Source organism: Betta splendens, chromosome 1 (assembly GCF_900634795.4).
Source record: "Betta splendens chromosome 1, fBetSpl5.4, whole genome shotgun sequence".
NCBI lineage: Eukaryota > Metazoa > Chordata > Actinopteri > Anabantiformes > Osphronemidae > Betta > Betta splendens.
In genome coordinates, this window is record NC_040881.3 from 14,555,217 (window position 1) to 14,582,511 (window position 27,295).

A 27,295-nucleotide genomic window follows, 5' to 3' on the forward strand; every position below is an offset into this window, starting at 1 on the left:
CTGGGAGCAGTTGCACAGCTGCCTCTGCTTTTAACCAGGTAATGTTTCAACTGCAGAGTCAGTGTGGTCACGGTCACAGGGAGGTCAGACAGTCTGTGAGTCAGCACAACGTCAGTTGGTCAAACAAATGTTGCTTTCAGTTTACTCCGCTCTACCTGACCTTTGGCCTCCCTCTGGTCCAACTGTCGCTTGGCTTTGACCATAGAGGGCATGTCTGAAGTCTGGTACACAGCAGATCTCATCCTGCTGCCGCGACAATGCAGCTCTAAGGCCACGCCCTCCCAGTTCCGATCCAGCTCCGAGCCCCTAAAGCCCCTCCGGTCTCTGGACCCGCTGCGGCTCTGCCTGGTGTCCACTGGGTCAGAGGTGGCCTCGATTTGATCCAAATCCAGGGCTAATTTCGAGGTCGTGCGGCTCGAGCGGGATGCGGGCGACTTGGATTTTCGCCGTGAGCGGAGGGGAGGCCGGGGCGGGGGTGGAGGCGGCGGAGGAGACGGTGAGGCAGGGACAGGGTTGGAAGACGTTGTTCTTCTACTGGGCATTTTGAAACTACCCCCTCGAGCTCTCCATCTGTCCCTCTCTTTACCTGAGGGACAAAAAGCTGCTTGAAACAGACAGGTGATAAGAGAGACACGGCACCGCATGTGACCAAACTCCCACAGCAAACGATGCACATGCAATGAGAAATAAAAGACATATAAATAATAAAGAAAATAGGACAAGCCAAAACTGCAATAAAATAAAGTCTGTTTATGTGATGAAGAAATGCAGAGTTATTGTTCGCCTTCTGTCAAATCCCAGTCTGACAAGCAAGTGTTCCAAGACCATGGGTACAGTAGAAAACCGTGGAAGTGACAGATATTCCCCAGGTTGTTCCTGGTTATGACATGATGTGTGCCAGACAGCAGACGTGCTGGGCCCTTCTTCATGCAGACTGCTGCCCTCTACTGGTGGAGAGGGAAAGCGTCCATGTGCGGTTACTGCTCCGTAATTATGACTTTGACTTGAGAATACTGTCATTTGTGTACATTTGAGTTTCTCTAAAATGACACACTATAAATGATTGAAAGGAAAAGATTGTAATCATCAGTGTCCTCCTCCAGACACTGACAGGGAGGACTGGGAAAAGCACAGGTGCCAATATTTATGGTAATGAGGACACTGCCACAGTCATCATTTCCTGCTTTGACAAGTCAAAATACCTGCTGTGATAAAAGCATCATAAACTGAAAAATTATGGAAATGTAGTAAAAAAAAATCACTTCAGAGCTCATGATTTGCCCAAAAGATTCTGCCTACAAATGAGCAAAAATGATTATGTGAACAAACACCACACGCCAATAGATGGTGAACGTGTGAATGAAGTGTGATTTAAACTGCCGGCTGGGTTAAAACGCGTAATGCTGATGATACGCGGTTAGTTAAGCAGTTAGAAGCACACACTTCCTAAATATTGCCTAATCCGTTTGTGTTCCATTCCTCTGTGCAGCTCCTTGGTTTCTTGCTCACCGGCAGATGGAGCTGTTTAGGACGAGGCGCCTAAGCTGAGCTCAAGCCCTGGGACATCGTTATTTTGCGACGGTCCTGAGAAACCCCTCTGAGTGGAAACGCTGAGCCAAAACTGTGATCGTTCGACAGCTTCTGTGAACAGAGCTTCCACGCAGTCCCAGTGCAGCACGATGCACCGGCTCTTGGAGCAAGGTTGCATTTGATAAAAAAAATGTTTTTATAGTGACCCCTGCTTTGTATTAATCAAAAAAGATCTTCTTCTTAAGCACTTAGTAAAACCCCACAGACTCATACATCACATACAGACTGTGTGCTCTTATACTACATACTGTAAGTTTCTGCTGTTGCCACGACAAACACTAGTTAGTTACTGAAATAAAACCATCATGTGATGCAAAGACACAGAAGCTCTGTGTGTTCACATGAGCGCGTATGTGTGAAGAGGAAATTAATGTGTAAGTAGAAAGAGAGGCAGAAGTAAGCGCTAGTGTTGCTGGTGAGCTCCCGAAGAGCCCAAGCTCGCCTACCGAGGCGCTGAGCAGAGGAGAACCCATGCATAGCTAATAGGCCCGGTCCCCCAAAAGCCTTTGTACCAAAAACAAAAGCCCTGTGCTTTACAAAAACACACAAGAGGCAGCAGAAAGAGGAGAAGAATATCAAGTAAGCTAAAAAAAAAAAAGCAACTTCAGAAACTAAGAGTTCGATAGCAGGTTGACCAAAACTATGACGTCATCTGACCTGACCCACAAGCTGGAATCAAACTTGCTGCAGCAAGAGACTTCTGCTGTATGAAAACAACAGTGTAAAAGTAGACATGTATGCATTAGAGATGATGTTACAGTTCAAAAATCAAATCAAAAATTTTGATTGGGATAAATCAAAAATTCCTGTGTTTTTGTTTAAATGAACAGCTATTCTGAAAATGTTCCCAGAATCCATCACGATGGAAAAATACCCCAGGTAGCAAGGTATGACATGATGTAATTCAAGGAACACAACGTTCTGCAATAAGCATTAGATGGTATGAAAACATAACTTAATCTAATGTATTTGTGACTTTCCAGTAAAAAACAAAAGGGGTTTTTTTTGGTTTTAAAAAAAAAGCATAGTCTGCTGTCCAGCGTAACTTATTTTTAATCAGTGGTAACTCCCCAGCTGGGACTCTGTTTCATATAAACTCTGAGGATCCCAACAAATACTTCTGTCTTTCAACCCTAAATAAAAGGCTGCACATAAACACAGCTCCCACTTCAGAAAAGGGCCGAGGCCAAATGTGAAGCACACACTCATGAGAAACGAAGGACAAAAGAGTAAGTCGGATAGCGCGGGGCCTAAGAAAAGAAAACAGGCCACTCGCATGAGCATCAACAGAGACAGCTGAACGTCTAAAAGATTTATTTGATCTATTTACAGACAGTTCAGTCGACTGAGCAGAGCGGAGCAGGGGAGAGTTGATTTCTAATAAGAAACAACTGAAGAAACAGCGAGTCTGGACTGAGTTCTTCTACAACTAGAGCAATACAAGGCTACACAGGCTATACTCACCACACACTTTGTTAGGTACATCTGTTCAGCAGCTTGTTGACATGAATACCTAATCAGCCAGTCACATGGCAGCAACTCCATGCTTTCAATGTGCAATGGTGTGAGGACTTTAGGGCCTTTAGTACCAAGAGAGCATCACTTAAGTTCTAAGTATTGTTGCTCCATCATCTTCAGGCGGCTACAGTCATCACAACTTCCTGAATCCATAGCACGAACAATTAAGGCAGTTCTGAAAGCAATCGGAGTACTAGCATGGTGTACCTAATAAAGTGGCTGGTGAGTGGATACAAATTAAACTGTCGTGGAGGTGGGATAAATTACAGGATAAAGTGAAGAAGAGGTGAAAGATGAAACGGTTTGACTGGTCAGACGCGTTTCTCCGGCTACAACTCTGCAGGTGTGAACAGCTAAAAACACTGCTGGACTGCTGATTAGTGGAAAAGAGCAGATGTGTGCAGATGTCGGCGCAGAATCTTCTGGATCACAAAGATCCAGACATCCATCGTGCTCAAACTGGTAAATAACACGAAGAAATGCAGAAACAGCTACTAGTAATTATTAGCAGATCATCGTTGTTTTCGGAGCTTATGACAGTTCTACCACCTGTAGCAAGGAGGTTTGTAATGTGGAAGCTAAAAAAATGGAGAAAACATTTTAAATGTGTGAAGTCTTTTCTGTAATTGGCTAAAGTGCATTATTAGATTCTGTACACTGGAGGGGGGTGGGGGGGCAGGACGAGTTTGGCACTGATCAACACCAATTCATCTTGAGCTCGTCCTCGAGCTTCCGTCTCCAAAAGAAAAATCCACAGCAAGTCCACACAAAAGTTCACAGATATACACCACTCAAAAAATGAATGCATCCATTTTTCCTCTTTTCTTCCGCCTGACCTGTTATTTTTCATGATGCTCTTATTTACCAGCAGATGCTGGTTCAAAAAAGCTAGTGCGTATATCATTATAGCAAATCAATATATAGAGTGTCTGACCAAACAAACACTTTTTGTATGCCATAAACCATGACACTATTACCTAATTTTACATTCTGTTTATATGCACATTTTTACTCTGGGGGAAATTCTTTTGTAATTTGATTTTGGTTTTAGAAATTCTGAAATTTGAAGGTGCTCTCTCACTAAATGATGGACAGGAGGAGATCTGGATGCATTTGGATGCTCAGCCACAGCAGGAGTGGCCGACAAGGAACTTCAAACTGACTTCAGTGGGTCTCCAGTCCCGCTTGAGGTCAGGTGAAAGTTAAAGTTTCCAAAGTTCACACGGGGGAGGTACCTGAGCTAGGCCGACCGTCCTGTGCTTGTTGATGGGGTCGGGGGTGGGGTTTGCAAGGCAGAGCTGATGGAGTGATGTAGTTGAGGCTGGGGCTGTTAATGTCCCCCTCTCCCACCAAAGTCAGATCAGACAGGTTGTCCTCCTCCAGCATCTGCACCACCTCTCCCCTGCCAGAGTCCTGATAGACACCACGCTGGGCGCCTTGGGATGAATGAATGGGGGAGATGGTGCCAGGAAACGGAGGCGGTGGTCTGGCTCTCCTCGCCCCTCCACTGCCAAGAGCAGAGTCCAAGCTCTGGGACTGGTGGCTCGCGTTGAGCAAGTGGCCGCTGCCTCCGCCTTCCCTGTCAGCGCCGGTCGCCTTACCGCCTTGACGACCGCTGCCGGGGAAGCTGCCGTTGCCGGGGTTACGGGAATTGGGGGTGGAGCAACTGGGCTCAGGGTTGCAGAGAGGAGGCGTAGCCTGCTTGGTTGCTATTGGCGACAGGCGCAGAAAGTCTGGGAGCTGGAGGTCGCTTTTATTTAGCAGGCCTCGCTGGTCGTCTGCTCGGTTGCTCTGAGCTTTGGATATGAGGTCGAAGAACTCTGCAGGCACACGTGCGCACACACACAAATAAATGATGGCCCACAAACATTTTGAAAGACAGGTAAACACTTCAACTGGTTGTAGAAAGCATGCAACAGAGGGTAGGTATTAATCGGTTAGACAAGTCAAAGCTACGCTCAGTGTGCGCAGAAGTGACTGTGCTAAGTGAAGCTAGCTTTAAAAGCATTCGACACTGCTTCTGCAATACTGCAAACAGGCAAAAGGTTAGTGGGATCAGAGCAACACAGCTAGAGAAACTAGAAAAAGAAGGCGGGTGTTCAGTCTTTACCTTCAGCTTCATCTATATTAATCTTTTTCTGCTTTCGTTTCTCCGGAGCCTTATGGAGAGAGACAGAGTGGTTGGGGAAGGGCTGGCTGCTTGTGTCAGGGCTGGACCCAGCCTTGCTGTATTCCCTACTGGGGTGGGCTGAACCGGCTTTCCCTGATGGCCTGTCCTCCCCCTGGGGGCCACAAGGAGAGCGAAGCGGGGCATTAGAGCCCTGTTGGCGCGGGTGTGGGCACAAGTAATGGCAACACGGGGGACTGGTGCTACAGTACTAACGGGGAGGAGGGTGACACACTGTAAATGAGAAGGTTCAACGTGGGCTGTTTTTGTGAAGATGGACAATTTAATGCCACCAAATCTGTATATAAAACAACAACAGGGAGGCTGATGACATACACAACTACTAAATACTAATAAAAGACAAACTACTTCCCGGGAGATGAAACAAAAAAAAAGAAAAAAACACCCCATAATAACAGGGAAACCCTGACAGCAATTCTCAAGTGCTTCTGCCACCACCAACCACATCCCTAGCAGGTTTACTGGAGGTTGTGAGAACCAGGAAACGTCAGGCCAGTGGGTTTGTTATGGAAGAAAGAGAACCAGCAAAACAAAAGATGCATTCGGCCGCAGGCAGAACACGACGACAGGAACGTTTAGAACCTTGACATGGTCACGTGGCGCTCAGCCCCACAGCAACAGTGCGTGGGAATACAGGCGAACGGTGGCACAGACGCACACGCTCATTTCTGATACAATGCAAACAGACACTTAGTAGCGTGACATCATCAACAAAGAAGTGGAAACATTCGGTGAGTTATGGAACATTCCAGAGCAAGAAGAACATGGGGAATAAGAGGCTGAAGAGCATCTTACTGTTGACTGGTTCCTGCTGGTGGAGGCCAGGCTGTGACCCTTAGAGGGAGCTACTTTGTTTGTCTGCTTGTCTGCTGACAAAGAAGAGATTCCACAAACAACACCTCACTATGAAAAAGAGGCACCGGCCAACATTATTTTCAGAGGCTGCATCCACGTGTCCGCTCCTCACCTTTTCCAGGAATGTGCTCTGCTGTATCTAACACCACTCGCAGCCCATCCAGGTTGGAAATAGGAAGACCTAGATCCAAAGGTTCCGACTCTCCACTCTGAATCACACAGACGGGTTTGATTAGAGCCTCTCTGTTCCTGTTTATCTACAGACAGCCAGGATGATTGGACGGTACTTACTATGCGTGCCACCAAGTCAGACAGGTGCAGGCCGTATTTGGCAACCACAGGCCGGAGCACTTCAGTGACCGGCTTGGTCGGTTTAGCTTTTAGGCCCACAGAGCGGTTAATAGGCACCAAGTCCAGTCTGGAGAAGAAGCAAACAGGAATGGTGTGTGTAATTGGATTAGTGGCCACTCGACTTCGATTTCACACAACACAGAACTGTTTCACTGTACCTGAAGAGAGTGCGCTTTTCTAGTCGGAGGTCTCGAGAGCACAGCGTCATACAGTCCTGGTCCAAAACAAGTGGCTGAAGGACAGTGAAAGAAAATTAAGTCATCATGACAGTTGGTCACCTTCCTGAACTCCAGTCCACTCTCATATCTCTAAATGCCAGAAGCATCATACACCTCAAGTTAAATCCAACAAAGGACGCATTCTTGAAATCCTGCTGTCTGTCGTTTCTTAAAGTTGCTTAAATATATATATTTTAGTATTTTGCCACATGGTGGCAGAACGTAACAAGCATGTAAAACATTTATTTGAAATTATTATTATTTATTATATTTAAATTATGTTTGACATATTTTGTGTGATCAAACAACGCAGTACAGCTGTAGGCCATAAAAACAAAACACTGACCTATAGAACAATAAAGCCCAGCATTAAACTCAAAACCTATTATTATGATCTCCTACCTTCTCGCCTCCAACCAGGAAGAGGTCAATAGCTGCCAGGTTGATGCAGAGCTTCTCACAGAGGCCCAGCAGCAGGTCCCTGATGGACACCCCAGCCCTCAGAGGCACAGAGCAACATGAGCCGTCTGGCAAGGTTATGTTACACTGCCTCAAGGGGGCACTGCCTCCTCCTCGCTCGGTTGACGCCGCACCTCGGGAGACGTCCCCCTGGAGGAACAGAGAAGGAGAGGATAAGACTGGTAGAGAATGGATAAAGCAATTAAAAATAGGCCTTATTTCTTTTCTTAAAGCAGCTAAATAAAATTAAGGAACAGAGTGAAGACAAAATGGTTTCATACTGACATCAGCGTCCATGTGCCCATTAGTGTGATGTCTAAACAGATTTTCACTTGATGTCTCTTTTCAGACTGACCTCGTTTCTCCCCGGCCCCGATGTCCCCAGCTCCAGACTGGCTCCTGAGGACAGTGAACCCTGGGACTCACGGCGACCGTTGCTGCCAGGAAAGTCTGAAAATGACACAGTCATCACCATTTTCATTCATCTGTGCTTGAGAAAAAAGCAGTAAGGACAGCTGATCCAACACACAGCCCCAAAAAATGTTAAAAAATCTGAATAGACTTTAAATCTGTATTGATTTGAGATGGTACTGTATTGTGTCTTTCTGTAGGTCTTCTGTAGTTCTAAAAAAAGTCTGCCTACGAAGAAACTCAGATGCTTTGGGGTAAACACACAAGAATCACTACTTTGGGGGACGCAGACTGTGTTATCAAACCAAGAACAATTTCACAGTTGTTCACTTTTCCAAGTAGAAGCCTTTAAACTCAAAAAGTAAATAGAACTACTGACTGTAGTTGAAGTCGGCCAGCTCTCGTTTCTTCGGGCCTTTTCCAAAGCTCCTGTTGCGCGACCAGGAGAAGAACATGCCTTTCTTCCTGTCTCCGGAGTCATCACGACTGTCCTCATTCAAAGAGCGGCCGGACTTGCTCTTTTTGTCTTCCTGAAACACACATCCAAATAAGATGAAGTGAGTGATTAGTTATGTTATATGTTCCACTATATCCAGCCAGGACAGTTAAAGTCGTTGCCCTTGTATTTATTTAGTTTTTTTCCCCATTAGATTTCTGTATTGACCTGATGCTTGGTAGGTGCTGAGATGCATTACCTTCTTGGGTGTGGAGAGGTTGGAGCGGTCAGAGCCAGTGGTGCTGTGTTTGGAGGTGGGACTGCTGGGGATGTGGTAAGGGTCAGGAAGCGGCCTGCCCTCCACTTCTGCCAGCATACACTCCTGGTACAGCAGAGACTTGAGGAATCGTGTGTAGCTGTCGAACTTCATTAGGTTGAAAATCTCATGGGAAAAGGGGAGAAATGGAAACTAGTTAAAACACAAGAAAGAGCTGCTGACTTTAGGCTATATAAGCAATCTGTGCTGTAATGCTGGTCCATTTTGTCTGTTTAGATACACGGTTATTCGGTAACTAAAACTTTCTTCTCCCTCAGAGGTCAGAGGTCAACATCATTCATCTAAAGCCTGTGGTTGGTGTACCCGCTTACCTGCAGTTGCTGCTCCTTGAACATGTCCGGCCGAGGGGCGTTGAGGATGTCGTCAGCGAGCTGAGCCTGGCTATCTATGTTGACCGGTGTCGTGGCCTTGCTGGACAAAAAGCTGTTGTAGATCTCTCTGGCACGCTGAGAAAGCTGGAAAAGATGGGAGGGGCGTACAAAGGAAACGTGGACGAAAGGGGACGGAGGTGATGGGACAGAAGGAGCACATGAGGATGAGAAGAACTAATTAACACCACTTTATTCCTGTTAGAAGGGTGTCAATATATGCAGCGCTAGGTTCTGTGCCTACTGTACATATCCGTTACCTGCTTCTTGTCATTTTCAGGGACGTGACTGAAGAACTCGCAAGCCTGCCAGAAAAGGATGTTCTCCTCACTGAACTCTTTCTTTAGAAACTCCTGCAGCACAAAAAGTCAAAGATAGTTTTAGGGGAAACAAACAACAACTCTGATACAGTCCGAGTCATGTCCTGGTGATCATTAGGATAAAGATCTGGCACCGGCACCGGTCCCGTGCCGCCAGCGTACCGAGAAGTAGCGGACTCCCACGGGGTCCTGGAGCAGCCTCTCGAAGCAGACGGCCCAACTGGCCACCCTCCTCTCAGTGTGGCGCCGGTGGCTCTGCACACTGGGCAGACTGGCATTACTGTTCAGACTGTTGTCACTGCTGCAGCCCTGCAGCTCCACGCTGTTCAGTTCTATTCACAAAGACACACAGCAACACATTTGTAGTCGCATTTTCACATTTGATTTTGATCCCCTTACAACAGATTGACTAATGGATAACTTCGAAGCATTGAGCTCAGTCCCGAGGTGATTAGAAATACATTTCCAGCAGCCCAGGTCCAGGTATACTGTAAGAGCTGTTCATTACTGCCCTGTTAGTGCACTGTTTTCCTACCTGAAGGCACAGCTGGGACCCACCAGACACAGGTGAGCCCCATAAGCTAGAGGAGCATTCATTCCAGTGGGACCTCCCTCCCAAAACAAGCCTTGGTTTTCCAACCAGTAAAGGTAACACACCTTCACTGATATACTTCAGTCCTTACTACAAAGCTGATATGACGTGACTAGATTCAAGTTATCTGTTGTTTCCTATTCTGGCAATAATCACTTTATATATGATATGACAGAAACTTGTATGCTTAATTCTTCAAATCAACAATAAACATGTAATAGTATTCAACTACTGTATCTTTCTACTTATACTGTAGTAAATACTAAAACAAGCACAATTTTAACATCCCCATTAAATAAGTGTATGTGAAAGCATTTCACTTTCCACACTACTTGAACTTAGTGCAACTACACCGCTGGTGTTTGGATAAGATCAGGAGGGAGGCGGAAGAGCAAAGACGTAACCAGAATAAAGAAGCCTCAGTCCTAAAAATTTTAAATCAGACTATGAGATAAAAAATATCAGCCAGAGGGACAGCATCACTGATCAGGTGCCTGAGACAACGCAAATGCTGAAAATAAACTCGATTCTAATAATTCCTACTATTACAGGAGTCCAGTGTGATTTTCTCGTATCCACATTTTTATTCATGCCATCAGTGACAGGCTTCACACAGAGGGTGTTGTTTATGAGTTTCGCCAAACCACTAGATGTTCATTCAGTCTAAAGTAGCAGAGTAAACAACTCCTGAGGAATCATATTCAGTCATTAATGACAATCTATTATGTGAACGAGAACATTTATCTGTTCCTTCTCTAAATGTGTGCTGTTCAGTATCAGCAGGGGCTGGAATCCGTCACAACAAACACAGACGGGCTAGATCACAGAGAAAGACCAATAATACAAAGCTACAGCACACAAATATCAGCCTGTATCACACAAAACCATATTATTGCGATTCTGGTTCTGTAAATCACACAATTCTCCAGATTCATTTTCAATCAGTCTTTCTTCTGTGTCATAACGCACAAACCAAACCAGCCTACAGTTACTAAAAGCAATGAATTGAACTCTTTCCATTAGTTACAGTATTTCTATTTGTTTTCTGCAGGAGTCATGCAGTTGTATATTTAGCTTGTGTTCTTTGTACCAGTTGGAAGTGAGCGTCCTTCTGGGAACCAGCCAGAACATACTGCACCAACCTATGAATCAAAATACGAAGACAGCCATGAGACCGTTTTCTAACCATCAGTCATGTCTGAGCCAACCTCAACCACACAGTCCTCATGAGGAACATTCAACTAAATATTACTGTGAAATTCAACAAATTCCAGTGTTTAATCAAACAAAACATACTATTGAGCCTTTTTGAATAGATAGATGGAAAAGGCATTTTGAAGTGAACCATCCATCCATCCATTTTCAACCACTTATCTGGGGACGGGTCGCGGGTGCAGCAGTCTGAGCAAAGAACTCCAGACCTACCTCTCTTCCTCCAGCTCTTCCAGTTGGACCCCAAGGCGTTCCCAGGCCAGCCGAGAGACATAGTCCCTCCAGCGAGTCCTGGGTCTTTCTTGGGGCCTTCTACTGGTGAGACATGCCCGGAACACCTCCCCAGGGAGGCGTCCAGGAGGCATCCGAACCAGATGCCCGAGCCTCCTCAACTGGCTCCTCTCGATGTGGAGGAGCAGCGGCTCTACTCCAAGCTCCTCCCGGGTGACAGAGCTCCTCACCTTATCTCTAAGGGAGCGCCCACCACCCTGCGGAGAAAACTAATTTCGACCACTTGTATCTGTGATCTCGCCCTTTCAGTCATGACTCAAAGCTTATGACCATAGGTGAGAGTAGGAACATACATTGACCGCTGAATTGCGAGCTTTGCCTTTCAGCTCAGCTCCCTCTTCCTCCTTCCTTCCCTCACTCGTGAACAACACCCCAAGATACTTGAAGTCCTCCACTTGGGGAAAGAGAGCAACCAAGTTCTTTAATATCAATGACCTTACTGCACGTTGAAAGTGGTACAATTTAGTCCAGAGACATCCTTTAACACACATTTTGATTCCCTTTTATCTTTTAAGACCCATTGACCTGGTAAACAATAACCACATTACGATTCAGACCACATCACTAGTATAGTAAACATAGTAGCTTTACCACCTTGGTACAGACTAGTTGCTAGTAACAAACTATTTTTCAAGTAAACTAGTGAATTTTGACAAAACCAAAGTTAACTGCATGCCACACATTTATATTTACTGTACGCCTAAAATTAGCATTTGCATTACTTGGGCAACAAGCGTGTAGAAGTCAACCATCTCCTCACCTGGATAAAGCTGGTAAGAGCCTGTGTGGTGCCAGCGGGGCAGGTAGCGGATCCTAAGGGGTAGCCAAGCCCCTTCATCCATACTCACCCTGACAGAGGCCCTTGCAACCTCAAACACACCACGGCCAGATACTGGCAACATGCACACACACACGTCCAGGAGACGACATCACAGGAAGGAAAAGAGAGAGAGAGTGACAGACGAGGAGGACGAACAGGGAGACGCCAAGAAGCGGATTGAAACAGAGAGACGCTGTTGGTGGGCAGCAACCTGGCTGACAACCCGAGAGACCAGAGAGAGTCGGGTCACGACGTGCACACGCACCTGCTTCTGCGCTCACACACACAGGCCTGCACCAGCGTCCAGGTAAATGATATAAGCACGTACCGGCCTCAAGCTGATGAATAATTCAGAGCCGAGGTAGGAGGGAAGTAGAAACGCCAGTACACACACACACACACACACACACACACACACACACACACACACACACACACACACACACACACACACACACACACACACACACACACACACACACACACACACACCACTGCAGTATTGATGAGAAGGTTTTTTAAAAGGCCTCTGCTGACACTAATGAGGCCTACGGCCCCCGCACACCTGCACTCACGCACACAGAGGCAAAAGGACAAGAAAGAATATCTGTCTGATCTTATCTTGACTTTTCAGTCCGAAAAACCAGATCAGGCCTGTAACACAAAATGCAACCGAATGATGCAACAAGCCCTCAAAGATCTGCCTTTTGTAATTGCTAATTGCTACAGAACCATACACAGCTTTTAGCATATGCACACAAGTGCACACAAAAAAAGCATACAACACGTAATAATTTCTGTGAAAAAAGTGGAAATTGTTTAAATGACTATTCCTTAATATATCAGGTATCAACTGAAGTTCTAAAACTACAGGAAATGTCCATATTTTTCCATTATTTTCCATTATAAGCTTTTAGCTTAGCTTAGCTTAGCTTAGCTTAGCTTAGTTGTACCGGAGACCTCTCCCGACTACGTAAATGTAGCGTTTAACCTTCACTGATTACTGTCTCCTAATCCGAGGGGAGACCTACAATTTTTCTACATTTTTCACTCAATCTTCCTCACATCAACTTTTCCATCTTGGCTCAACTGTAAACACGTCAGCCGTGGGTTTCACACCCCTTTGTCTTCTTTCACACCTCCTCCCTCTACTTTTATCTCCCATCTACTGTAAACTGGATGTGGTTCAGGAGGCGTTGAAGCACCATTAGAAGCCTACTGACAAAAACTGTCGCACTACAGTCTGTTCATTTATATAGCACCAAGTCACAACTACATTTATCTCAAAGCATTCTGCATTGTAAGACATATACAGCTAAATAATTTTTTTTAGAAAACCCTATAAATGCCACTTGAGCAGCCCTAGGTGACACTGCAGAGGAAAACATCCTTTAATGGGAGAAACCTAGTGTGCATACAGCAATCATTTAATTCACTGCATCATAAATAAGAGCAGTCAACATGTTTTCTAGCTACTTGTTTTGTTTCAAGCACTGCATCCTATCTATAACCTGCCAGTACATGTCCTCGTGTGCCACATCTCCACTTTAGGGCTGTCTTTATGTAATGGTCTGACAACAGCAGACAGAGGTGGGGCAGAGGCTGAGCAGGTCCAACCAGACTGTTGTTGATGAGAACTGAAGTAAAAGCTGCCAGACACAGTATTAATCAGGTGTCCAGCATTAGAATGCTCACAACCCCAAATGTTTACAGAAGGCCGACTTGAACTTGTATAAGATGAGATATTAAAAGGCATCTACTCACCTCCATCGGAGACTGCAGCAGACTGTAAGAAAGCACAAAAATACATGGATTAGGATTTTTAGCCGTAGGAACCAGGGGGCAGCTGCCAGGGCATGCAACCTTTAGCCTCATAGAGACACAGACAGGCTGATTGGGTTTCTCACAGGCCCCGGCCTATTGTCCCACACAGACGCATCATGAGAAAGTCAGATTAGCTCTCTTGTCTCTGGTTTTGTGTGCGAGAGGAATCATTTGTGAACTGACCATGCTTGTTCTGCAGGAAAGCCTCCTCTGAAGGGAGGAGCATGTGTCCGTGTGTGTGAATGGGGGAACTGTAGCTCTATTCACCTACCCCCGATTTCACGGTCACGTGTGATGTCCCCCTGCATATCTCACAATTAATCATAGTCTAACAATCTTTATTAATTTAAAGAAATTCAATTTTAACCATAGCGCATTCAAACTCTCACTTCATCGCTACCTTTAGATGAATAAACCAGCTTTCAGTTAGACAGTAAGAGAGCTCTATACAAATAACACACACACACACACACACACACACACACACACACACACACACACGCACACACACACACACACACACACACCGTTTACAGTAACAGAGATCAGTAATAAAAAGCAAAAAATTAAAATAGCTCATTATCAAACACTCAGAAAAAGAAACTGAAAGAAAGAAAACAAGACAAAGAATAACAGACAGTAGACAGAAGAAGGAACTGTTTGCAAAGAACAACAAAGGAGGAAAAGGCAAAAATACTTATAATGAGCAGAAAATACTGTGCTAATGTCCCATACCTGAAACACAATGTTTTTGTGGGAGGCTTTTGAAATCAGTAATCTGGCCACTAATCTTATTTATGACATTTTAAGGCTTTTAAAGTATTTCCTTCCCCTTTACTGTAGGTGATCTCATTATTAGTCATCCCAGACGCGTGGGAGTCTCCTACATGACTTGTTGACATGTTTCATGGGTTTTCTTACTGTCAGGCGTGTTTTCGTTTCATTAGTGTAAATTCTACTTTTGGCAGGCAGCGTTACACCGAACACAGCGAGTTCAAGTCTAAGCCACTGACCTCAAATCTAAATGCAGAGCAAGGTGCTTAAACGGTGCCTTCAGCCTGGAAGTGAAAGCTTAACAGCGGGAAGGGCTACTAACCCAGGTGAATTAACCGACCTCTACAACCAGAGATTTTTAAATATCTTAAATGGACCAGGAGCTTTCAGCTTTCTGCACTAACACAAATTAACAAACGTCAGTCACCTCAGACACATTAGTCAAAAGGAACACAAGCAAAACACTGTATAATAACTGTGTTCATCCGGCCCTCAGACACCACTGCATTGCACCAGTCGTTATTTTGGAGTGAATGGGATCCGCGCGCACACACACACACACACACACACACGTTAAAACCTTACCATGCAAGAAAAAAACATCTGCAACTGCGTCACCTTCTCCTGTCTCCAGCAAGGTTAGGATGGACTGAGGGGCCTGGAGTGAAACTACGGAGCTGATAAAGGGACGGGTTGAAAAAAAAGGTTTCTGTCGAGAGCAGGAAAGGTTTTTGGTGCGCACGAAACGCTTCTAAACCGGAATTTTGTGCGCACCAGAAACGCTCCTGCCCAATCTGGGCACTGAATGGATTACCCATATAAATAAAGTAATAATAATTAAACTAATAATTAAACACCTTTCAATATAACCTGGTCGCTTTAGGAACGGTAGCGTCTTTGTTTAGCTCTTACGGTTGTTAATACGCAACTTTATCAAAGTGTTACTTTTCAGCCGCCATCACTTGAAAATGCGTCAAATGCGCTTTTGGTTATTGACTTGAAAACGTTAGACGTCGTTCGATGACAACTCCAGACAACTGGAAGAAGCAACGATGCAGGGTCCTTAATTAAATCCAAGATAGAAGTCGACGTAACTACACACACACGCATCAGCATTTCTGGAGCGCCACATCGTCCATGTCCCTTCAGGGGACCCGTAGAGAGTTTCTGCGTGACGAACGCTGGGCCCTTTGTCGCGGAGGGTTCGCCCGTGGAGCCAGATCCACGCCAAAAAGATTTGAAAGTTTGAAACATAAAATCACAAATGAAAAAAAAGCAAAAAAACAAATTGAAACTGAAAGCTGCATTACTCGTCTCGAAAGGAAAACGTGTATCAACCGTTTCTCAATTGTTATGTTTTGTGATATCTTAAAGCAAATAATTAATAATTTTAATTTTATTTTTCTACTTCTTGCACTAACACGTCTTCTCCTGTGTTTTCATACATAGTTTCTTAAGTTGTATACTTTGAGGTTTAAATCCTCTACATGTTAACGGTCTATTTTTTTAAATAGACTATCTGAAGTGTCCTGGTTCTAATTTAATTTCCCATTATTAGACATAATTGCATCAAACACTGAGGCCATGGAAAGAGCTCTTTAGAAAGAGCTTCATGCTGCTCCTCTGTCGCATACCTTTCAGGAATTTTATCGCACGGGTTTACAGTGAGTACCCTGGACTTCATGGCCTGGCTCTGGTCCAGAAAGCAATGTGTGAATTGTGTGACCTCATAAAGTACACACACGGGGGTGTACATTTCAGAGTCTACTCAATGAACACCTCTTAGAAAAGCGCACTACTTGCATAAGTACATATTAGTGTGTAAATTAATTAAGGTACCCTCTGAAGCTACTACTACAGCAGACATGCTGTAGATGGTTAGAGTAGCTGATTAATTAGCTTCCACAGATGAACACTCACAAAAAAAAACTCTGGTCTTGTTTTACACTGCAACAGCGACACATACATTGTGATGTGGCACCATACAGTATGCACTGGTTTGATTCATCTTGACCAATTCCTAACTTCTGGCCGCCGGTCCCGGCCAGATGGCGCTGACAGGGTAATCTCAGGGATGAGCTATTTCAGACTGTCCCCGGAAGAGTAAAGGTTGAAGTTTGTATGCAAAGAGAGATTTGATGCGATTTCATAGCAGCTGATTTTGGTTTGAAGTACTGCAGAAGACGAGGAACACTGACAGGCAGAGAGCTAAACAGCGGAAACTGGTCCGCTGATCCTTGTCCCACACATTTCAACAGCATGTATAATGAATGTGTCTATATGTGTGTATTTCATCTGTGCTTTATAACACAGTGTATTTTGTCTGGGTGAAACTTCAAATATATATGCACATGGTCAACATCTGCTAGAGATGTCTTTTGTATGTGTGCTGCATTCTTTTACATCCCTGTCTGTGTGTGTGTGTGCGTGTGCGTGCGTGCATGCGTGCGTGCTAACCCCCGTCCCCATTCAGCTCCATTATGATCACTTCCAGACGCCTTCTGTGGTGAGGTGGTTTGGCTCTTGGTCAAGGCCCCAAGTCCCCTCTCCTCTTTGTTCTTCCTCTAACTTCTCTCCAACCTATTTTCGAAGTTCCTCCTTGTCCTTTCTTCTTTTCTTCTAGTCATCCGCTCTGTGTTGTTTGTCTCTCTCCTTTCCCTCTTCCCTCAGTTGTCCCCCCCCACCTCCTCTCCTGGCTGATCCTGGCCATTCCTGACAGCCCACAAGGAATGACTGGGGTTTTCCAAACTCTCCCTCCATTCCCCATGCCTATATTCACAGCTGGAAGATGTTATAGTCTTGATAACAAAAAATCACTATATCAGATCTATTTCCCACCCACTGTTTGTTACAAAGAGGGCCTGTCACATCACAAACTCAATGTGTGCTCATTTAAACACACAATTAATTAAAAAAAACTTAAGAATTTACCTCTATAACACACTTGCTCTACTGTACATTGTGGTATTAACTGTACATTTTGTCCCATGATACAATAAACGCACAGAGACAGTCAGCAGAAATGAAAAAACTCAGTTTTGTCAAGTGGGGAAAAGAGTGAAGTTATACGAAAAACCTCGGAACGCGTGTGTGGTTATGAATTTTGTGAATTCACACAGAGCTGTAGCGAATGGTTTCTTCTCATCAATTACCTTGTCAACACATCATTAATTTGCCATTTAGACTGTCGCATATAGAGTCCATTAGGAGGTCAACCATTGCTGGGAATGGTTTCATTACATTTCAGGACACATGCCTGTTAAAATGCTGCTGTTTTTTCCAGTGAAGACACAAAAATACATATTTACAGTACAGCAATATCTATTGTATTTCAGCAACAGTAGCAAAATGGCGCGATATGAATGATGATGATATAAACTTGTAATCAATAACTGACTAAACATTTCAGTTCAGTTGCCCTATATGCAAAGTACTGTATAGCAGTAGTTCAAATCACGAATTTCCTTGTCTACAGTTTGCAATTTGTTTACAGAGGAGGATGTAGGAGGTCAGATTTTATGTGTTCTCAAACATAAAATCCCACCTTGCAGCCACACACCAGGGTTGTTTATGTTTGTATGTGTGAACATGCAGGGAGTGGTTGGTCACAGTGTGGCCTCAGCTCCCGACTGCTCTGTTACTGTAGCTGTACCGAGAGCTTTATGTGTTGTGAAGCTCCAATGTCAGGTTCAAACCATAGCTAAACACTGGGCACGTTTTACCGCCCTTCACCCTCACTGTTATTATAATATTAGTGCTTTAAAATGTTCCGCGTGTGCGTGCGTGTCTAGATGGATGATGACTCCTGGAAAAAGACATTCTGTTTTATAAGATGAGACATGGTGCAGCCAGTAACACTTGGCAGGGTGAATTAGAAGTATCTATTTGTGTGAGAAACCGTCAAGCGCATACGCACTCGAACACACAAAGACGACACTGTCTGCACCACAGGAACCTACTCCTGGCTCCATCAGCTGGAAACGCCAGCTTTGGTAAGGAATGAGATTCACTAATGTGTGTACATACAAAATCGCTGAATTAACTGCAACACGGAGGATCCCTGAACATACCCATTATGAGTCCGCTCATGCCTGCAAACTGTGGCATTACTATAAGAGACCACACCTATGCCAGAACAACTGACACACACGAGCTGCGCTTGAAGGGTGACTTAGAATTCACAACACAAATTTCCCTTCAAACTGAGGAGGAGGCTGTTACACCAGCAGGCCCGATGTGTGCGTGCCTGCGTGTTTACTTTTGAATAAGAGGTGAATAGTGGGTGCCATTGAGAAGGCCAGAGTCACCCTGCCAGGACTGGCAGCCATGAAACCGCTTAGCCTTAGCGTAGCTTAACTCAGGGAGGAAAGGATGAGGTCCGCAAGCTCATTAGCTTCGTGCTGATCCAGAAGTCAAATGAGGATCTTCAGGTGGGAGCGTGTGAGGGAAAATTCTGTCCGTGCATTTGAAAAATGACATCACTTTCTGAAGACGATGATACCTGATTTAAATAAATGAATGACAACAAGCATTTTTCAAGCCAGCATGAAACCCTTGATTACCGCTCCTGTAGCACTAAACGCCCATGATCCTCTCAGAAATCAATCTGCGCTCTCTATTGAAGCAAGGAATGCAGATAATATTTGTCTCCCCGCAATCGAGCCGCACCGGTGATGTGACTCAGAGGGTGGGTTGCTGATAAATGTCTGTTGTACTTGGCTCGCTGCCTTCAAGGCACCACCGTCACACAGACAGAGGAGAGGACACGATGTAAACACAACACGGCCTGATCAAATACAGTACCTGAGTCTGAACACGCGCAGCTGCCTGTCAACCAGCTGAATGAATCCACAAGAAATGGCTTCCCCCCCCCCCCTCACACATACAGTACACACAAACGACACAATTTGCTTAGTTGAAATGTATGTCATAAAGAGGTAAAAGACCCCCCTCCTTGTCTGCGCCTTTATTTGCCCCATCCTTGTCCCCGTCTTTACCTCCGCTTCTCTTCCCTCTGCATTCCCATCTCCCGCTCTGAACCCAAACACATCTGGCTTTAGTAGGAAGACAAACAGCCTGGAGTCTCCAGGTCTGGAGCCTTTGTTGGTTTTTCATTCTTTCATGTCTTGCTGTACCTTGATACACAACTTTTGCACTGTCTGCACCAAGTCCTTTCCTTCTTAAGCACAATAGAAACAGGAATTACTGCCATGTTTTCTAAGTTCCCAAACCTGTAGTTGTCTTATTTTGTCCTGCCCCCATCCGCCCTATCCCTGTCTAATGGACTAAACCCAACGCATTCTCCATCTTCTTGCGTGCGTCACTGTGAGCAACAGCCCCTTTGCCCGTCTTACTCATACTTAAAACAAAAAGGGGGGCATCCTGAATTTTCATTGTGACTGCTAACTTTTTTCACTCTCTGCCCTGGTGTGTTGTTAAACCCACTTTTTATCTCTATTTGACTTCAGCAGTAGACGTGAGTCCATAAACGGACAAAGCAAGCAAATAAATGACCCGACGAGTAAAGAACTGAGTGAGCAAGTTGTGCATCTGAGTCATAAAAGCTACTACTGTACTTCTACCACTGTGTGTGAGCGAGAGTGTGGGCTACTCACTGCATTGAAGTTCCAGACGCGCTTGAAGGAGAGCCTCTTCCTCAGGCTCATCCTGCTCTCTCCCCTCACAGAGGAGGAAACTCACCGACTGCTCACTCTACATATCTGGACCGCACACACACACACACACCCGCGCACGCATGTGCTCGCTGATGCTGACGGAGCTTCTTCGCGATATCTAGGACAGGAAATTCACGCAGACAGCTGACTTAGATGGAGCCATGTCTGGGTCACGCTCACACACCTTAGCTGGAAGTAGCTGCAAGGAGTGAGTCCGACTTTGACTGCTGCATGTCTCATTTCCTACGTTACACACCTCTCCCTCTCCTTAACACACACACACACGCACACACACACTCCTCAAAGCACCAAGCTCACAGGCTGACTAGGAAGTTCCATTCTCTGCTAGACACACACACACACACACACACACACACACACACACACACACACACACACACACACACACACACACACACACACACACACACACACACACACACACACGGCTCCGTTTCCATAGTGACACGCCCCCATCAGGCAGCAGTTAACAAGAAGGGGCGGGAACAAAGGTCTGCCTGCCAATCACGACGCAACACAACCACATCTCTCCACCCTGCTCCAGCTCCTACAAATCCCAGGCAGGCAGGTTTGAGGTGATTAAATTCAACTCTACCAAACATTTTTCTGGAGATTCAAGAAATGAATCACATTTCCCACTCACTACAATAGGCTATAGTAAAACAGAAAAAGAAGGGTGACGACGTAAACAGAGAGGACCTTTAACGTTTTAGTTTAACACAGATTTGGGAAAATTGTGCAGGTTTGTTAAAAGGTCAAAGCTGAAGCAAAACACGTCACTTAGACAGAGGAGCTTACTCCAGGACACACACACACACACACACACGCACACGCACACGCACACGCACTGTATGCACTCACATACACACAAAGAATTGCGTTGTTGTTGCGTAATTGTGCGTATGGCGTAAAGTTGTCTCTTTCTAATGCCTCAGATTTATGATTCACATAAAATAAAGTCCAGAATATTGGAGCTGAATATGAACTTAACTCTACATCAGTGCCACAGTTTCAGTGCAAGAGACAGACTGTCTGACTTAAAAAATAACTTCATGGTTGTACTGTAACTGCCTTCTTTAGGTTTTCATGTGCCAAGCTCAAAAACTTCCAAACAGCATGAATTGTGTTAGGAAAAAATGTCTTTTGTTTTTCTAATTTTTCCTTATGAATTTATTTACTATAAGATTCTCAGCCACTTACTCATTATCTTGGCCGCTTATTCATAAGGGTCACAGCTTTCTGGAGCCTCTCCCAGCTTACAATCAGGCGTGAGGCAGAGCTCAGCATGAACAAGTCACCAGTCCATCACAGTTACGGTATTATTATTACTGTATATTTACTATTTCTGTGAAGAGGCTGTCGTTATCCAAAGAAATAATATACATCAAAGCTGAGCTGTAACAATGTAAGGAAAGGAGGAAACATTAAAAACGGTGCCAGGCTTGTGATCCCGCCCTAGTTTTAATGAAAACCTGTCACGTTAAAGGCAACTGAGCAGAAACAGGACATTTTAATACCATTTGAGGCCGCAGAGTGCTCAGAATGCTGAGCCATATTGTTGTTAAAGGTAGAGTCAACCTTCCACGTCCTGGTATCATAGCAACATTAGGGATTGCTCAAGCCCCGAGCCCCCCACTACCATTATATACACTCACAGTGAGGTTGAAGGCGCTGCCAAAGCACTAATTACCAGGGCTGCTAGTGCTAAAAAGACCACGCAGTTGAATCCTAATTTTTAAAACACCCCGATTTGCAAAGCTCATCTGATTAGATCAATGCAGCTCAGAAACCAGTGAAGCCACGTTGTTCGAACCTTGTCTACTTTGTTTTAGAACAGCCCACTGGTTGTTCACACATCTCTGACAGGCTGGGGTGGACTCTACAGTAAGCGGCGCATGAGCAACCTGTGCTCAAGCTCAGCCTCAAAGCGTCTCTCAGCACAGAGGAAAAGAGAAGCGGCAGCGTGCCAGCGAAGGACAAGAGGGATATGAAAGTTTAAGTTGGCTAATTCCACATCCTGATGGGAAAAAAACGGAGGAGAGGAAGAGAAGAGTGAGACATTTCACATCTCACTCCTCTCTTTAGCCCAATTCCTGTGGTCCAGCCAAGCAGCGCCGTTTCCTTTGTGTGTATGTTAGATCAGAGTCTTTTCTAGGAAAGTCCAACATAAAAGACAAACAGTCTCCTCTGCAGATATCAGATGGCTGGAGTAAAACAGGCACACAGACACAACCTTGTGTGCGTTCACACACATGCAGTGCATATGTTAGAGGTTAATACTGAGTCACGCTACAATTATTTTTATTATTATTATATCAGGCCTGCAAAAATCACAAATTTTTAAATTACTTGTGAAGTGTGATTAGCTTCCCTAAAGACTGATGTCACAAACTATCCTCCTGATTGCACTTTCTCAACTTTGTATAGGTTGTAATGTCAAACTCTGCATGAGCATCACTGTGGCCAAAAAACAGAGGACGCAGGAGAAAATAGGACAAATCCAAACTATCCAGGCTGGGCACAAGGTACACGACAAAACACTTACTTAATGCAGGGATTTACAGTAAATACGTGATACTTGCCAGCCATGAGACCAGCTCAGTGATTTGCAACACTGCTCATCATGGGATAAGACAGAGAGAAGGGATATAAAGCAATTATCTATCTTGACAGAAGAGTTTAAAAAAATCCTGACAACTGATTAGTTTACTGCTTAATTCCCTAATCTCTGTAGCGACAGAGCCACCAGGTAAACAGGCCCTTCTGTGAAAAGAACCACGCGTTACTGCAGAGGTTTTGCGTTTTCGTTTGTCTGCGTGGAAATCCATCAAAACTCAACACTGCCCTCTTCTGCTGTTGTTGAGTTGAGGCGCTGAGCAAGAGAAACAAAGTTTTGGTTCTTTTGTATATAGGGGCAGCTGTCAAGTCATTCATTAAGCCACTCCTTACTGACAATACAATAGAAAGTGTGAGATGCTGACTGCTGTCAAATACACACATGCATCTGGTTCTAGACAAAACCCTTACTGTACTTTTCTTTCCAAGAACCCCCCCCCCCCCCCCTGCCTGTCAGATGTCTATTTAATGTAATGTTCTGTGTATTATGACTCATGATGTGTAGGTGCTGACTATACAGGTGGTGCATCATCACACATACAGCACATATGGAAGAATTCTATAAAAATCCAGGGAGAGGGCAAACACATAGAAAGCCTAAGCATCAAATAAGGACAAACAGTGGTCACCAAGTGGAACTTCACCACAATTTAGCACTGAGACAAACCACAGCTTTGGGTGTCTTGTGTTTCTCTTTGTATCTGCGAGTTAATTTAATAATATGCAGTCCTGTGACCGACTTAACACATGACAGTTGTCAGATTGTGATGATGTGGTAAACTGCACCCATCTGGTACTTGATGAAAATGAAGACAAGCGCTTGTGTTTATGTGAATTCGGAGCCAAGTCTGATGTGACTTCTGGCTTCCTGAGGTGCTTCACGTACAGGAACGGTGTTGATCCCATCTTGTCATCTGATTTTGCTGCCCCAACACTCTCTGCTCCCAGGGGATATCACGAGGAGCGCACACACACACACACACACACACACACACACACACACACACACACACACACACACACACACACACACACACACACACACACACACACACACACACACATTCGGCAAATAAGTGCACAATTAGATTCTCTAAGATGAGAACCTGCCACATGTGTGTGTGTGTGTGTGTGTGTGTGTGTGTGTGTGTGTGTGTGTGTGCGCGTGCGTGCGTGCGTGTGTGCGTGTGTGCGTGTGTGCGTGTGTGTGCATGTGTGCGTGTGTGCGCATGTGTGTGTGTGTGTGTGTGTGTGTGTGTGTGTGTGTGTGTGTGTGTGTGTGTGTGTGTGTGTGTGTGTGTGTGTGTGTGTGTGCGTGTGTGTGTGTGTGTGTGTGTTTGGCACCAAGACCTAATTTTGTTCTAAATAAAATCACATTTTGGACACATTAAACAGTTTTACAATCAATATCAAAATTCAAATCAAACCAAAAGTTTCCACTGTCGAGCTGGTCTAATGGTTTGAACCAAAGATTCAACAGGTTCCCATTATACGCAACAGAGACAAAAAGAGTCTGATGATTGGTCTGCTTGGGTCACATGCTTGTCATTCCAGCGTTAGGCCATACAACTTTACTGCAATAAAATAATTGGATAATATTCTATCTATAACAATAATTATTTTTGAATTTGTGAGCAGAAAACTACAGCAGTGTATATAAATGTTTTATTTAGGACAAAAAAAGTTTGAAAAGATGTCAAACTCAATCTGACAGGAGAACAATTTGTGTTTTTTCCTCAGTTACTGTAATGTCCTCGAGGAGCATAGGTTCAATACAGTCACGACCGTGTAGCATCACTGTACGGAATGTGACAGTCGTCAGTGGGATCAACTAAAGGTTAATAATACACATATGTACACTCACACATAATTTCTCATGAACACACACACACACGCACACACACACGCGTACACAGCTTGTTTACTCACAGGATCAGCAGTCGTTTCAGAATCCAAGCTCAAAGTTTGCTGCTCCATGAAGGAAGAGATAAGTAATCCTCAGCACTGCATGTGAGAGCTCCTCTCAGTACACATTGCCATCAGCTGTTGAATATGCGTGTATGTGTGTGAGTGAACGTGCATGTGTGCGTGTGTGTGTGTGTGTGTGTGTGTGTGTGTGTGTGTGCGTGCGCGCCCATGCAGAGAGACAAGCGGCAAAGCTTGATGGCATTCAAACGTTCAAACCGCTACAGAATGTAGCCGTCGCTAGCTCGCCCTTCCCTGCCGCTCTCTCTCTCCCTCTCCCTCGGCCCCCTCCTCCTCCGTCGCCCTGCCTCTCCGCTTTTCCACCCACCCATGTATAATTTCTATTCCACCCACACTGCTGTGGACCGGGAGACGCGCGCATACAGACAATCCAAACGAATGCGGAGGCATGGCTGCAGAGGGAGACCCCCCCCCTGTCATCAAGGAACACACTCCCACACATAAAATCAGCATCGGAGTTGAATGTGTTACTCTCATTGCTTTTCTGTCATCTGCTTAGTATGCCCCACACATGTCTGGAGCATGGAGGGTAAACTGACATTCAAGATGGGTAAAGGGTGAGGGGTAATTGTGTGGAGATATGAATGCACTCCTGTCTACTAATCTATCCTAAATGTGCTGATTAGACAAATCTCCAGCCAGCAGAAGCAATGATTTAAGATGTGTACAAGAGTTTAGAAATGCCTGCATTCCTCAACATGCCTTGACACAGTAGAGATACTCACCCGAACACCCCCTCACACTCACGCCCCTCCTGCTCATCCTCGGTTTGGCCCCAAGGGGTGAGGATGGCCACTGAGACACCACCTCACCAAAAGATCATAACACCAGAAATAAACAACTGCATTTAGTCTGAAGCTACAGAAGCCCGCTGTCTTACTCCACATCCAGGAGTCACAGCCACATTAGAACGTGCCTTGAAAGAAAAAAGTCAGAGATCTTAAGGCATTCAAGTCTGTTTTTACTTACTCTAGGTTAGGGTTCACATGAAAATGGAGCCTTTTCCCACACAGTTTTAAAAGGCCACTACATCAGTTGTGGTGGAGCTTTGGGTTCATGGGTAGTATCCAAAGTCTGAGAAATGGATTGCACTAAGATCGGGTTTTTACGCTTCATTTCAGGGTACCTGCCCGCACAATACGCACAATTCTGATAGGGCTTATGTTTGTCATTGTAAATCTTGCATAACTCAATATGTGTACTTAACATTTTTGTCCACATTGGCCTTATCCTCATTCTGTGAGTAGTGATTTCAAAGTTTACTAAAATTCCATTTGAGGTTTTTATCAGAGCTGCTTAAATGGGTCTTTCTAGTACAAAACTTTTCTCTTTTTCAGGGTGCCTACCCTGAGGGGCAGCCAGGATCCACTGCCTGTTAAAACAAACAGGGAATGTGGCACTTAATATAAGTGATAAGATATCGAGTTGTTCCAAGCAGATCAAATTAGCTTTTGCTGTATTTAAAAACAAGGACTGTCTATTATGCCCTAGTCCTGAAAATCTCAACCACAATTTGATCACAAGATGCTTATATCATGGCCAATGTAAGCATCCACAGTAAGAAAAAAAACTGAAATGACTCATAGGAATCAAGTCATCAAACCACCTCTTCCTATAGCAACACACAGAAAAATCCTAAGGCATTTCACAGAACTTTTTAGTAGATGAACTTGCACACAGTTATTCATACAGAGGTCACAATCGTCTGCACTGGTCAACATTGTGTCAGCCACTGAAAAGCTGAGTTCTACTAGGCAAATATTCTGCATGATCAATTATTATATTATTATTACTATTATAAATATGTTGTGCATAATTAGCTGGCCGTGTATCAAAATGTAAGGACAGCTTGGGAATTGTTTGTGTGTAACTTTTTAACAGATTTTGTAACAGATTTTTAATCGTGCAGATTTTTTATCTTTAAAAAAAGCTTTCTGTGGTCTAAAAACACGAGTTCCTTCAAACACGGCCCCTTTACACGCACACAGCAGTGGCAGTGAATGACAGGACAAAGAAAATCAGACTTTCTTCCCCTTACAGTGCATACAGTCATTGTTTGTGTGACTGTAGACGTCAGACCCTTTAAATGATAAGATACCAGCCTCAAGCTGTGGCAGCCATGAGGACTTATAGTACTGTATATTGTGTGGTGTCACCCCATGGTCGCAATTTGTTTGTATGTGTATGCATGACTTGCTACACGCATGTGTGTATGTGTGCGCTGTGCGCTTGTGTCTGCATACTGCGCCTCTGTGGCCTCACTAACAAGGGCAGTGCCAGCTAGTTGCTCATTAGAAGTACAGGAAAAACTTCAAACCCCATTACCTCCCACCACACACACACACACACACACACACACACACACACACACACACACACACACACACACACACACACACACATCGTTATCTTCCTAGGACGTTCACAGGTCTG

General features: G+C 44.7%; 1 protein-coding gene across 7 annotated transcripts in view; it reads right to left on the reverse strand.

The window, feature by feature from the left end:
* Nucleotides 1–2,887: 2,887 nt before the first annotated feature.
* rgs12b (regulator of G protein signaling 12b) overlaps nt 2,888–27,295 on the reverse strand; it is a 33,761-nt gene continuing 9,353 nt past the window's right edge. For 4 of the 7 annotated variants that reach the window (XM_029147854.3, XM_029147845.3, XM_029147836.3 and 1 more), the window contains exons 6-19: nt 13,731–13,752; nt 9,214–9,383; nt 8,992–9,084; nt 8,675–8,818; nt 8,286–8,468; nt 7,970–8,120; nt 7,535–7,629; nt 7,123–7,329; nt 6,661–6,734; nt 6,443–6,569; nt 6,264–6,360; nt 6,092–6,165; nt 5,219–5,390; nt 2,888–4,928 (exon numbers count right to left, since the gene is read on the reverse strand). In XM_029147854.3, the coding sequence (XP_029003687.1) occupies nt 4,327–4,928; nt 5,219–5,390; nt 6,092–6,165; nt 6,264–6,360; nt 6,443–6,569; nt 6,661–6,734; nt 7,123–7,329; nt 7,535–7,629; nt 7,970–8,120; nt 8,286–8,468; nt 8,675–8,818; nt 8,992–9,084; nt 9,214–9,383; nt 13,731–13,752 (2,211 nt within the window). In that variant the 3' untranslated portion in view covers nt 2,888–4,326. The remainder of the gene's footprint in view (nt 4,929–5,218; nt 5,391–6,091; nt 6,166–6,263; nt 6,361–6,442; nt 6,570–6,660; nt 6,735–7,122; nt 7,330–7,534; nt 7,630–7,969; nt 8,121–8,285; nt 8,469–8,674; nt 8,819–8,991; nt 9,085–9,213; nt 9,384–13,730; nt 13,753–27,295) is intronic. The other 3 variants (XM_029147857.3, XM_029147875.2, XM_029147866.2) reach the window with 3 other exon arrangements.